At 45.6% G+C, this 13343-nt stretch overlaps 1 protein-coding gene across 1 annotated transcript in view; it reads left to right on the forward strand.

Moving 5' to 3' along the window:
* SLIT3 (slit guidance ligand 3) overlaps window positions 1-13343 on the forward strand; it is a 522490-nt gene that overhangs the window by 478232 nt on the left and 30915 nt on the right. The window contains exons 28-29 of the mRNA XM_074604436.1: window positions 2668-2761; window positions 8109-8246. Coding sequence (XP_074460537.1) covers window positions 2668-2761; window positions 8109-8246 — 232 coding nt within the window. The remainder of the gene's footprint in view (window positions 1-2667; window positions 2762-8108; window positions 8247-13343) is intronic.

The raw sequence follows: 13343 nt of genomic DNA on the forward strand, positions 1-13343 counted from the left end.
CTTTTTGGATGCTATGTTTGGTACCTAGCCTAGAATTCTCCTACATTTTGATAGTGGTGCCTTCAGAATGACGCAGTGAGTCATAATATTTGACATTTGGGGAGATTTTTACTGGATCTCTAAGCACTTGTCAAGACTGTTGAGAAGAATACTTTAAGAAGAATTATGAATTCCTTTGAGAGTTTATGAAACTGTTCTTGTTTTTTTAAAAGTCTGTTTCCTTTTTCTTCAAAACAAAACAAAAAAAAAATTCAGAAGTATGTATTGACCATTTTTAGTGAAAAGATAGTTCAAGGAATCTATCCACACTGTTTTCAGTTATTAAATGGTCTTCCAAAAATATTTCCAGCTTTAGGTCATTGAGTTCTTTTAATCTCACCAGCCAGTTACTTTTTTTTTGTGTGTTTATTTTCACATAAGATTTGTAACACACAAGGGACGTGAGGAATACCAAGAGGACGAACTGGCAGTGGTCCAGGCATCATAGCAAGTTCTGACCTGTTCGTGTTCATGTCCGCCCAAAGGCTGAGGGAGTCGCTTTGCTAGTTAGTACTTGGGAGGCTTGGTGGGCTGTGGATTTGAGGATTGCTTAGTAAGCAGACTTATCTCCAGTTCTGCCACCTCAAAAATGTGTTAATAGCTATCCCCAATGACAGTGTGTTCGTGTTTGTAAGACTTGAATGTCTCTAGTTGCTTTTGAGGAGGAACAAAGTACAATGGCAAACCTCAAGTCCAGTGAACGATCTGGTTCCTTGGTTCCCATGGATTTGCAACGTTCAGTTTTATTGGCCTGTCCCCCTTCCTGAGCTGGATACATTCACTACATTTGCCCAAGATTTCTCCAGGGCTGTAAAAAGACTTGGTAGCATTTAATAGTGGTGGCTTCCTAGGATTCCTTGGCTCCAGAGGGGACTGGTTGCATAGTAGTAGTATATATGTATATGTAGTAGCATACGTATAACTGGTACTATGAACAATAAACCCTCCGCTGCAGATTGCCGTGCCAGGCTTCTCTGGTATTGCCAAACCCAGCCCACTAAAAGTCATGAGGGTACGTATGGCACAGGAACGCGGGGTTTATGCTGGTAGTACCCTCCCTCATGCCTCCAGGGCTCGTATTCTGGCTATGCTTTCTCATTTATGCTTGGCAACTCTCAGAAGCAGATGTATTAGGTGTTCCACGTTTGAAACAAACAAGCAAAAGGGTAATTTTTGCAAACACATATTATACTTCCATTCTAATATGAAGAGTCAAATACAGAGCTATGTAGGTTGTACTGTAGGGAGGCTGGAGGGGTGGGAGAAATAACCAGAAGGGGTGAACTGGAACTGTTAACAACTTAAACCATACCTGTCACCACCAGAGTCACCCTGAAAATTGTGTGCTCAGTCATCCCTGCCAGATCACAAGACGGATAAAAGACCAACGGTGCTGATTGGCATTTTCCATCCAAATTCTGGTCTTTGTGGTTGCCTTGCCTTGTGTTTTCAAGTGTTTCTCTGTAGCCGCTATGGTTAGAAATGTAAGGATTTTTGAAAACAGAGTTTCTCCCAAGACAGGTGGAGCTGCGGCTTCACCAAAATCCTGCTTAAACATTGCCAGCCCACCAGCGCGTCCCACGTTATCCTTTCTCCCACACTATCCACATGGCCTGTTGCTCATGTGATGGTATGTGTCGTGTATAGGCACACAAAATATGCATGACCTGGAAACCCTGCAGATGCGGTCTTCTGATGTGGCTGCATAGGAGACTTTGGGACTGTAGCTTTTGGGGGTTTCCATGTTGAGAGTACCTGACCTTTACTTTTCCTGCAAGGCTTTGGGAGGTGTGAGGTAGGTTTCTGTTGGTTCTGTGGGAAGGCAAAGATTTCTGTGGTCTTTGGCTGGATCTCAAATCCTGGGGTACTGAAGTGTGACCTTATAATGTAGAACTCAGAGAAGGGTGGTATTTAAATAAACTATCTGGGTTTAAACATTCTAGAACTATTAATTATTAAAATTTATACAAATCCAGGGAGGTGCACGGCATGTAACACACCATACCTAGAAACAGCTGAGCTGAGCTTACATGTGAAGGATTTTTTTCTGAAAAAAAATCATCTCCTGTGAGCACAATAGAGCTAGTACTTCTCTTATAAATAGTGAATGTTTTATAATTGCGTGCAGGCCTGAAGCTGGTTCCTATTATTGAGAGTCACAGAGGTTTGGGGGGGGGAGGTTTTGTGGGTTGTTGTTCTTTTCCAGAATGATGTCCAATCAGCTTCTTTGGCAGAGTATTAACTACGGCTAAAATATGTTTCAGTGTGAAAATGTTACGGTCTAATGAGTAACTTTGCTTTTGTGTCACTTTCTTGCTTTGATATAAGAGGTTCTGGGTCAGGAGCTGCCCATTTGATCCTTAGTCTGTCTCCAAGTGGAATTTATATGTCAGTACTTTTTATACCAGCTTTTCAGATTCATGTGGTAGAAACGGTACTGTTGCTATAGATCAAACGCGCCAAATTTAATGAAGTCGCACGTGCCCTCACAAGCAGTATTGTCGCTTCCTGCTGAACTACCGAGCTGTTTCCGTTTAGGGAGATTTGCCATCCCTGCACATCATGGTTGGAGCTGCTTCAGGGTTGCCCAAGTCGTGTTACAGCTTTATTGCTTTTCTTTTGCCTCAGGTGAACTGTGTGATGAGGTGATTAACCACTGTGTTCCTGATCTAAATCCGTGCCAGCATGAGTCCAAATGTCTTCCCCTTGACAAAGGAACCAGGTAAGCCTGTGTGTATGTTGGTCTCCACACACTCGGCAGATCCATCCATTGGCCTGACTAGGGTTGAACTGGCAACTGGTAAAAATCACCCAAATTAATGTGAATGCCATACTATATACTTGGGACCGTGTCACATTTTAATTTTAATGCAACCATACATACTTTTCTAACATTCTGTGGTTTACTTGAAAGTAACGGATGTACCCCCAGAGCAGGAAAATTATTCTGGAATAGAGCATGGCAAAAGGAGTACTTCTGGAACAGTTACTGCAAAGTATCTTATCCTGCATCAGAAACAAAGGCCAGTTTCCTTATGTGTTCCTTAGGGCATCCATCAATTCAAGCAGCGTAACAGAAGCCTTAACAAAAGTAACTCAGCCCTCCTCAGCCCGGCCTGGCTCAGTGGTTAGAAGCCAGTCCCCACGCTAACTACTGAGAAGGGAAAGATAAACTTGTGGCCAGAGCATAAAGCGGCAGGTCGGGAGTTTTCTGCTGTATTCACACTTCAGCTGTTGTCTTCTGGGATGGCTGGTGGTCTTAGGGTGCACTGGAGAAGGCCAGCTTTGACACAGCGGGGCTTCTCTCCCCACTGCCACCTGGGCAGCAGCAGAAAACAGCTGAACTGGATGGCTCTCACTCAGGAGCCGCCTTCTTCCGTTGGCTCTAGAGGTGAGCCTCGCTCAGCTCGTTAGATTTTGAGAAGTCTCTTGTGTTTGCATTTGCGTATTGGGAATGACACCGACTGTTTCCCAGGGGCAAAGGAAAGCCGCATGTTTTAAATGGCAGTAAGACATCTGGAGATTTGGAGGTTGGTGTGTTTTCAGAGGTGCATAGTAGCGGTGTTCATCACTTGTCTGAGGAGGGAATTTCAGAGCAATTTAGCAAATGGAGAGAGTCAATTGAAAAGTCAAGCTCTGTGGAAAGCTTGTCAAGAAAAGATCTTTGAATCAAAAAAGTAAGAAAGGAAGACGAATTCAAGAGAGTTCAGTGCAGCAAGAACTGCATTCTGCACTTTCCCCTAAGGCTGTTTTCACAGACAATGCAATCCTGGGGGCTCAGCGATTCCCTCCTGGGAGGGAGGGCTGGGGTTTTGGAGAGGGATGGTGCCCACAGGGACGCCCTCAACCAGCATGTCACAGGGGAGAGGTGGTAGCACTCTTTGGTCTTCCTGGTAACTTGCAGTTTGGGGTCAGATTGTGTCCTGTGAAGCAACCAGCATGTCAGAATAGTGTAAACTAATACACAGAACATTTCAGGATAGTCAAAAGGAAGCGAAGCAAAATTTTAGAGATGCTGGCTCGATCGAGGGCAGCTGAATCTGTGCTAGACAGTCAGTCTGTACAACTCAAGCCTTTCTTTTGGGTTTCCAACTCTTGAGGAAGATTAAACTATTGAATGATTAGGACAGTTCCTGAAATGATGCACAGGGACTGATTAAGGAGGTGTGTACCGGTATATAAATAGTCCCTGATGTTCTTTCCAGCTTTCATTCCTAGTTAATCCATCATTCAGCTAATCCAGTAGCTACATCATGTTATGAGGCAAAGGCTTGTAACTCAACTTACCTTATGTTGCTAGATGGATGAAGGGATGGAGACAGCTGTGGTCCTGAATGGTTTTGCCCCTGCTGGAAGCATTTTCCTACCTGCCACCCAAATAATTTGAGTAATAAATAAGACACTTTTTCTTGCTTGCTTGCTAGGAAAGTGTTCTTCACAGCGGGGCCATTAACCCTTGAGGGGAGCCTAAATAACTACTGAACAACTACTGTTTGTTGCATTCTTCTTTGCACAATTCATAGAATGCTACACAAAAATCCAGAATTTTTTTTACTTCTTCTGTCCCATTTTGCTTTCTAGCAGTCCAGACTTGAGAGGTGAAGGAGCCTGCCTAGCCTTGAATGTAGATTTGTCCAAGTATTGCTTTTTCTTTTGTACTTTAGTTGCACCAAAGCATTCAGAAGTTGCCTGAGAGCCCACAGCAGCTTTTGCAGTGCTGTGTGGTTACTGCTGGGTCTCACGGAAAACAACGAGCTCCAGTCCTGTGCTGTTGCTGACCCCTTGAGCGGTTTGATCTCCTGAGCTGTGATGTGCCATACATTTAGCACGTAGTGGTGCAGTATAATGCCACGTGCGGAATGAGTCAGGCTCAAGCACCAGCCCTCTGCTCTGCTCACAGAGGCGGGGAATATTAATGGCAGGGTTCAGGCTTGTTCCTGTGCTGACCATCCACTTGTCAGGTTTGTGCCCTGGGCACATGAGTAGGACACACCAGTGAAGAATATCATAGCAGCAAGGACACCAGTCATCTGTCTGCCTGTCCTGCCTTCAGCTCTAGTCAGTCTGAAGCTCTGCAGAGGGAGGAAAAGATGACAAAGACAGGAAAAAAAATAGGAAGGCAAGTTATTTATTGATATGGGGAGGGAAATTCCATTCTGGCCCTGCAATAGAAGCCATGATTCACGGCTTTTATACAATAGACACTTGAGTGCATGCAGATGCAAATCCCCTTGGATAGGCCAACATTTTAAATACCACTAGACATGTTTTTAGGCTCTCTCTGATACTGGGAATGTTGCCATCACTACGAGGCCATAGCAGAAAACAAGATTTCAACTGTACTGGTGTCAGATGGTCACTGGGAAATGAGATAACTGGTCTAATCATGTCAATTACTGTCTTTCCAGGATTTGAATAGGGAAGTTTCTTTGTCTCCTTCTTTACTGCATCACATTTTTGCTGATAGTCAGTCACTTGCTGGTACTATGTGGGCTAGGGATGGAGCTAACCTGCCGTCATTCCCTGGTGGGGGAGACCTTGGGTTTCAAGGAGCAGGCTGGGTGAGGCGCTCCTGCGGCTGAGTTTCAAACCTGTGATGCTCCAGGCGTGCATTTTTGGTAGCTTCAGCCTAGATGTGACACACTAAGAGATGACTGAACCAAAAGGAATTCCGTGTTTCTAAAGGGAAAGCCGAGCTTGGAAGCAAACTGGGCTATTTCAGTGTGTGCTTGGCTGCACAGAGTTCTTTGCTTTCTAAGCTAAAATCGCAGGTGGCTTTTCTCATTTCCAGCCTCCGCATCTTTATTGTGCTGTTACTATAGAAGAAGAGTAGCTTTCTGTATGCCAGAAAACAAAATAAAACAAAAATCAACAACAAAAAAAAAAAACATTTAACACAATGAAATGACTTCTAAAAAAACAACTTCAGGAAAGGAGCATGTTTTTCCATTCACCGTATTGATGTTGGAGTATGATATAAATATACTTTATTATTCTAAAGCTTGGAATTATTACCTGACAGCTTAAAATGCTGATTTAATGCAGCCCTGCAGAGAAAAGTGGTGGTTCTGTCATTACTGAGATAGCCAATACACATCATAAAATTGATGCATGGCAGCCCTGAATAAGGAACTGCACATCGTTCATTATTACATCACTTTATATTAGGACTGCAGGGATCAATAAAAAGCAACAGGATTAAATGTTGCCAGTTCCCCCCACAAAGTTTTTTGATTGACATTATTTGCTTGCAGGTGTGGCTAAAATGTTGCCAAAAAATGTTGCCCGCTTCTTATGGTTTGGGGAAGGAATTCCTTTTGCCTTTTGCTCTGTTTTGTCATCTCCGTTGTGTTAATCACAGTATTCCCTGAGCCACCAAGGTGTAAAAAAGCAACGCAGGCATGCAGAGCTGGAACATCAACCATCCTCTGGCTGCGGAGGGTCGTGATGGGGGCCTCTCCTGTAGGGAGGGGAGAGAAAGGCAGTATATACATCTACATAATGTTATCCATCGTACAGCCTGCAGGTTCGTAGGCTTTGCCCTTCTTCCTTCTTTTTTAAGCAGTCACAAACTATGTTTTGAAATGGAGACTGAAGGTCATATTCTTCTCCGTGCCTGAGCTAGGTGGTTGCTGAAGCCCTGATGCTGTGGCATTAGCAAACACAGGGCCTGCTCTTGCACCTGGGAAGTTTCCCCTCCCGCTCGCTGCCTTGCCCTGATGAGCTGGGGAGCGGCCAGGGGCCAAAACACGCTGTCGCTTGGAACCAGACTCAGCACAGTGACTGCTGCCTGGAAAGGGGAAATGTCTTTCCTCATCAGTTCCCACGTGCCCAGTTCCTCTGAAGAGGTTTTTCACATGGAGCCTCCTCCTGCACTTACCCCCCCAGGGCTGCTGTCAGGGAGGAGGAGGCCGGCAGAATAGGTTGGTGGAGCAGTAGTTTCTCTCCTGATGCTGCCTCCCTCAATGTTATGATGTCCCTCCTCTTCCAGCTCTCGGTGGCAAGCACACTGGGTCCAAACAAGGGGCTCTAGCAAGAACACAGACCTCTTTTTTTTTATCGATGAAGTTAACTGTAGCTCTTCCCTTGTTTTTGTTTAAGTGATACGTCTTTTGTTTTCCAGATGTGCAGTAACATCCAGCTGGGAGGAGTAAAATGTGTTTTATGGACTAAAGTGTGTTCATGACTAAACATTGTCTATGCTATAGATTCAGAAAGAGGCTGTTCAGCAATCCCAAAAGATCTGTTCCAAGTCAGAGACTTTGGGATGCATTTTCTATTGTCAGGTTGTAAACTCCTGCTGCAAGGCTTATAATAGAAATGCTGATGCAGCCTTCATACAACAAACTTGAGGACTGTATAAAATAAAATAAATCAAAAGGCAATGTCTGCGGGTTTGGGTGCATCCTGTTGCATTGCTCCTATGAATGGCGTTACCCCATAGCAGCAGGTACGTGCTTCGCCTGACTGTCACCATGGGAAAGGACAGGCTTCAAAAGCAACTCTCCATAGTTGCAGCAACATTTCTCTGCCTTGCAAATGAATGACTAACAGGTGGTGGTCTCAAAACTGATGGTCATTTTCTTTAAATTTGCTGAGTTTTATGGCTTGCTTGCAGATTGCTTCCATTTGGAAGGTGGAACCTTACTGTGCTCTGCATAGCTGCACAGGGCCAACCTCAGACATCAGCAAAGTCACAGTCTGAGACATCAGAGCAACTGCCCTTCCAGAATATTGCCCTTTTAGTCTGTAAGGTTAGGGAAGGTGTCATCAGCTTTAGCGTAATCGGGAGACCACTATATGATCACCCTCCTCCACAGACTTGGCTGAGGAAAAGCGGCACTATGGTATTTCTTTGCTTGGCTTGAATTTAAGCAGATTGCAGAACCTCAGCTGCAGACAGACAGGAGGGACTTGCGCATTTCTGATGCCCAGAATTGTGCTTGATGTTTCCAAGAATAATTGCTAACACCTTTCCATCTCTAATCAGATTGGTGCTAGGCTGCCTGTGTGTGCTATTGTTGTGAATGTTGAAACAAGCTATTAACAGCCATCTTCTTGTATTTCAGATGTGAATGCTTGCCAGGTTACAGTGGAAAACACTGCGAAATAGATGACGATGACTGTGTGGGCCATAAGTGTCGCCATGGAGCTGTCTGCATAGATGCAGTCAATGGCTACACCTGCGTCTGTCCTCAGGGCTTCAGGTACGTGAGAGTCAGCTCCTCCTCCGGACTGTCTTCTGTCCATAGTGTTGGGGCGCTTTCTTTAATTGCTTTCATCCTCAGAGCTGAGCAGCCTCTAGATATGGTATTGATCTGTCATTCCTACGTGAATGGATGGCTCAGTGCTTCAAATCTTGTAGGTTAAAGTAGGTCTTAACGAGTTAACTGAATACAGGGGATTGACAATTCTGGCTTTGAAAACAGCAATTTGCCTTTTGCGCAGTGCTGTGTTAGTTTGCCTGCCTGCCCCAGCCTTTCCTGGTAAAACGCTAGGTAATGCACTCACAGAAATTACGTGTAGATAAACTCTGCGTGAGCGACAGTGAGCAAAGGATAATAAAATCACATATAGGAACCCTCAGACCTGGCTGCAAGAAAACACGAGTCTGAAGATTTTGTGCCAGTGTCTCTGTGCCTGTTGGTGGATGGGCTCAGTACAATTTGGGCTGTAAATTTCCAGTCTCTGATTCTGACAGCTGCCAATATATCTGACTCCTGGAAATCTCACTGTCTGTCAAAGATAAGTGTGCTGCTCCAAATGGATTCACTAATCATTGCCTGAGGCTGGATACTGGCTTCCTTCCAGCTAAACCTTTTCGTGTTTGAAATACACAGGAGACAAAGAAGGAGTACCTGAAAAGATCAGTCTTGACAAAGCAGGAATTGCATAAACACTTATAAATCATTTTCTCTACTTTGTATCTGCAACTGTTCTCATTCTTCTTGCTTTCATCCTTGCTGGTTTTGGGGGTTTTTTTCCCCTCTCAACACACATTTTTATTGCAAAGCAGACAGGTTTCCCTGAATAGGCATTGATATATAACATGATGTCAGCCCGTGGTTTCACAGAATCAGACTTGTTATTTACAAGATATCCGATATCCTCTGAATTTCAAATTCATACCCTTTTCTCCATGTTTCATTCTCTGCTTCAGTCCCTTTGATGGCCCTAGGGATCTTGCAAATTGGTGACTGACAAGGATAACGAGTGGCTGTCCCACAGTGGAATTGTAAATGCTCAATGTTATCTAATTGTTCAAGTTGAGAAATGGGATTGCAAAGCCTTATCTGGAGTCGAGGGTAACTCGAGCCTGTCGTCAGGTGGTAGTGACTGGGACACTTCTACTGCAGGTCCCCTGATTTTTAAGGCATGTCAGTACTAGGTAGTGAAGAATGTGAGGGATTTTTCCAGGAAGGCAGGGTCCCAGTGTTTGGCAGAGATGTTCTGAGTGGTGACACAGTTGAGTGGAACAGCAGGGGTTGGCGGGAGCCTGGCCTGGGTCCATTCCTGTGTACCAAGCAGCTCTACTGGCAATTTGGGCAGTGCCCCGGGTTGGCTGATCTCACACCAGGGACTTCAAGAGCAGAACCTGGAACATCCCAGCCTGCTCCCTTGCTCAGATGAGGGCATTTTAATTCCACTAAAAGTCCTCCAAGAAGAGGAAACATTTTTCTACACAAACCTCCAAAGCTCAATTATTAGCTTAGACAGCACTTCATAGCCCAAGGTAGACTTGGGCAAGCAAAGTAATCCTGCTGCCTGTTAACAGCAGAGCCAGGATTAACTTGAGGCCTCCTGCTTGCTTTCTTTTTTTTTGCACTCGTCCGTGCCACCTCCCTAAATTCTGTGTACAAGATGCAAGGGAGCAAGGATGTTTGTCTGTCTTTTAGGGGACGAACATCTCAGGGGGCACTAACAGGCTCCCTCTGCCAACGCAGAGAGCAAGCTGAAGCCCCGTGTGTTGTCCATGCAGAACAGTCCCCGATCTCGTTTGATTTCAGGATTAAAATTCTGCTAACAGAACACGATCTGCTCATTAGTCTTTCCATGACTTCAGCCTTTTGTAGTTTAAAGGCCTGCTGCTCTGAAGGGGGTTCTGATATTATTATTTTTTCCCTCTTAAGATTGCAGTTGCAAAGGTAGTGATTGACAGAGTTCAGCCTTCTGATGTTCAGGGTTATAGACCCAACTGCTCACGAAGCGTGCCTCGGGCGCTAGGCTGTGTGGCAAGGAGATAACTTTGCAAGTATTTGAAGGCTGCAAGTGTTGATGAAAAGGAGAGAACACAAGGGGTGGTCTGACAAAGGTAACTAGAAGACCTAAGATGATGATTAATAAAGCTTTTTGGCTAAGTATCAAGAATAATTTCCCAGCAGTGAGTTTGCAGAGTGACGTCCCAGTTATCTGGAGCTTATGCTGTTATAACAAATGCACAGGCCTATAGCAATTTTATGGTTGTCGCTATGCTGTACGTCAAAGCCACTTGGAGTCACGCATTAATAAGGATGTTAAAACTTACATCCTCACACGGTTGAACAAATGGCACTCCAGTAATTCTTAACCACGTAAGGCCTCATATGCACAGTGCCGCACCTCTGGTGACAGCCCCCAAAAGCAGTGGTACCAACGTGCACACACCTGTTTTCCCGTTCACTGTTCATGTGTGGTTGTGCTCCACGCAGCACCTTTCCTTATCACTCAGCAACCTTTTGCAATTGCACAATACGCTTTCTTCCTGCAAAGTTTTCAGTGTTTTCCTCCCAAAGTACCGTTCGTTTACCCCCTGTAGATGAAAACATTTTTGAGGCTTTGTGAAACCCCATTGAATAAAACCTAACTTCTCAACCCTTCCCTCTAGCAATCAGCCTCACAGTGGTGGTGTCCTGATAAACGTTGCTCTGGTGGTGAAGCACGCGTTAAAGACTGCTGAGCTTGAGAGAAAGCACTGCTCCTCCATTGTGTCGATGCTTCAGAGCTCCCCGCTGCGGGAGTTTGCTGCAAGAAACTCAGCAGTGATTATTTAAATAAATGAGATCGTACCAGGCAGAGTGGACTCAGCCAAGCTATGCAAGTCAGGCTGTGCTCCACATTCCGCTGCTGGGGAAATAAATAGTATTAATTATTTCTAAAAATATATTTTTAAAAATACTTTAAAATAAAGAAGAAAAGGCCTTGACAGACACTGTTGCTAATGTGATTTCTAGATGCTGGTAGCAGGACGGCTGCACTTGTAAAGCCACCCACTGAAGGGGTTTCACAGCACGAAGAGTTGTGCAGGAGCCGTACCAGGAGCTCAGGCGATCTTTCAGAGCAGCACCGAGCACAGACACAGTGGCTTCTTGCAACATTTGCTTCCTGTTAGTGGAGGCTGCTGCGGGTCGCCTGGATTTTTTATTATTATTATTTTTAACTTCCATGAAATTAGAATTATATACACTGACTTTCCTTCTGCTTTCTAATTGTTGCTCACAGACAAAACAAAATGATTGGCATTAGGTAGAACAAAGCTAATGGGCTGGGTTAGCAGTGCTGCTTTCTGCCAGTCACCTCTGGGAAACAGATTACACCTGACATCAGGCCTGGGGTGAAAGCCATCTCTGGGGTTGACCCCAGTTTGATCCCATCGCTGGCTCTCCTGACATGTTTGCCAGCCAGCCGCAGAGCCCTGCACTGGAGAGAGGGATCACACGCTTAATGAAACCAGGCTTTGAAGAGGAGAGTGCTCCAGTCGGACAGTCCACTTCAGTGCCTGGCTAGCAATGGGGACGTGGCACTGACGTGTCCCCAGCTCATCAGCTGGGTCTGACTGCTCTGCTGATAGGCAGCGGCTGCAGTAACTACCTTAAATTGGCGAGAATTGCTTTCTGTGTATCTCTCTTCCCACGAGGCTGATGCTATTTTTTTAATATTCCCTTGTTTTCTTGGAAAAGGGAATCTGAACCATCCCTGGCTGAGCGGTGCTATGCCCCCGAGGTGCTGCGCTCACCCTGCGGGAACAGGGTGGCCTGCGGGGCTCTGCCAAGAAGCTGCAGCAGAGGGTCTTGCTCGGGCAGGGAGAGTCTCTTACTCTATAATTAATTCATAGTTTAGGTGTGCTCACAAAGAAATGTTCCCAAGAACAAATTTACTTTGAGAAACATATCAGACTGAGCAAAGACAGCCATTTCCCATACGCAGTTACTCCCCCACACTGCCTGCCGTGCTCCCGTTCTCACTGCTGCCCACTCTACTGACCCCGTATGTCTCCTCCAAATACTCCTTGGAGCAAAGTAAATGGGGTTTATTGATTGCCAGCAGTATTGCCTGCCAGATTACACTTTTGAGATGCATTCGTCTAAATGAACAGATTGGCTTGTCGCTATGCAAGATTATGCTCTTCTGGTAGAGGATATTTACCACAGGCTGATGGGGAATGGTTTGCTCCCCCCCGCCGAACCCTTTGCTGCTATATTAGCAGCCTATGTCTGTGCCCACTTCCAGCACCCAGTGTCACCTGGGCAGTGAGGGGAGGTAAGGGGCCCCAGTTAACCACAGCTCCCTGCCCTTAGAGCAGCGAGATAACAGTGGGATGGGCATGGGGAGGCTGGGCACGGGGAGGCTGGCTGTGAAACATCGCTCCGTCCTCATGGCGGATGAAGGAAGCTTAGGGCAATGCAATGAGAAAAGTGTCGAAATGCAATTTATCCTGCAAGGTACCAAGAGGTGGTTCTGGCTGAGAAGGAAGCACCTGTGTGTTTGTATACGGGAGCAGAGCCAACCCCGAGTGACACCGGGGCTGGAGCAGGACGGTCCCTGCAGGGCGTGCTCCCGGGGCAGTGGTGAGAGCCCAGCGCAGCACTGTGCTTTGGGCCTTGGGAATCCCAGCAGTGCTTTTCACCCTCCTCATGCTTGTTCCTGTGAAACAGATTTTTGTTTGCTATGTCCACATCACCGTGTACGAGGCCAACACAGAGTTTTGGGCAAAGTCAGGAAGCTGGTTAGGGTGTTCCATGCTGTATAACGGCTGTGGGGAAAGGAGAGCTTCTCCCAGGTGCAAATAGCAAATGTTTGTGTATTTCAAAGCGTTCTTCAAGTTTGCCTTTTGTAAAACTAGCAATGTAAAACCCTGTGTCTCTTCTTCTCTCAGATGTCATAGAAACGCAGAGCAGCTCCCTTGCTTTTGATGCAGTTCAGAATTTAGCCCATCCATGTTTTGTTGTGTATTTCTCTCTCTTTCGTGTTTCCCAGAGGCAGAGCAGAGAGCGGTGTGTGTTGGGAGACGAGGGCAGGGAGAGGTTTGGGCTCTCATTCCACACAGC

This window comes from Larus michahellis, chromosome 11 (genome assembly GCF_964199755.1).
Source record: "Larus michahellis chromosome 11, bLarMic1.1, whole genome shotgun sequence".
Taxonomy (NCBI): Eukaryota; Metazoa; Chordata; class Aves; order Charadriiformes; family Laridae; genus Larus; species Larus michahellis.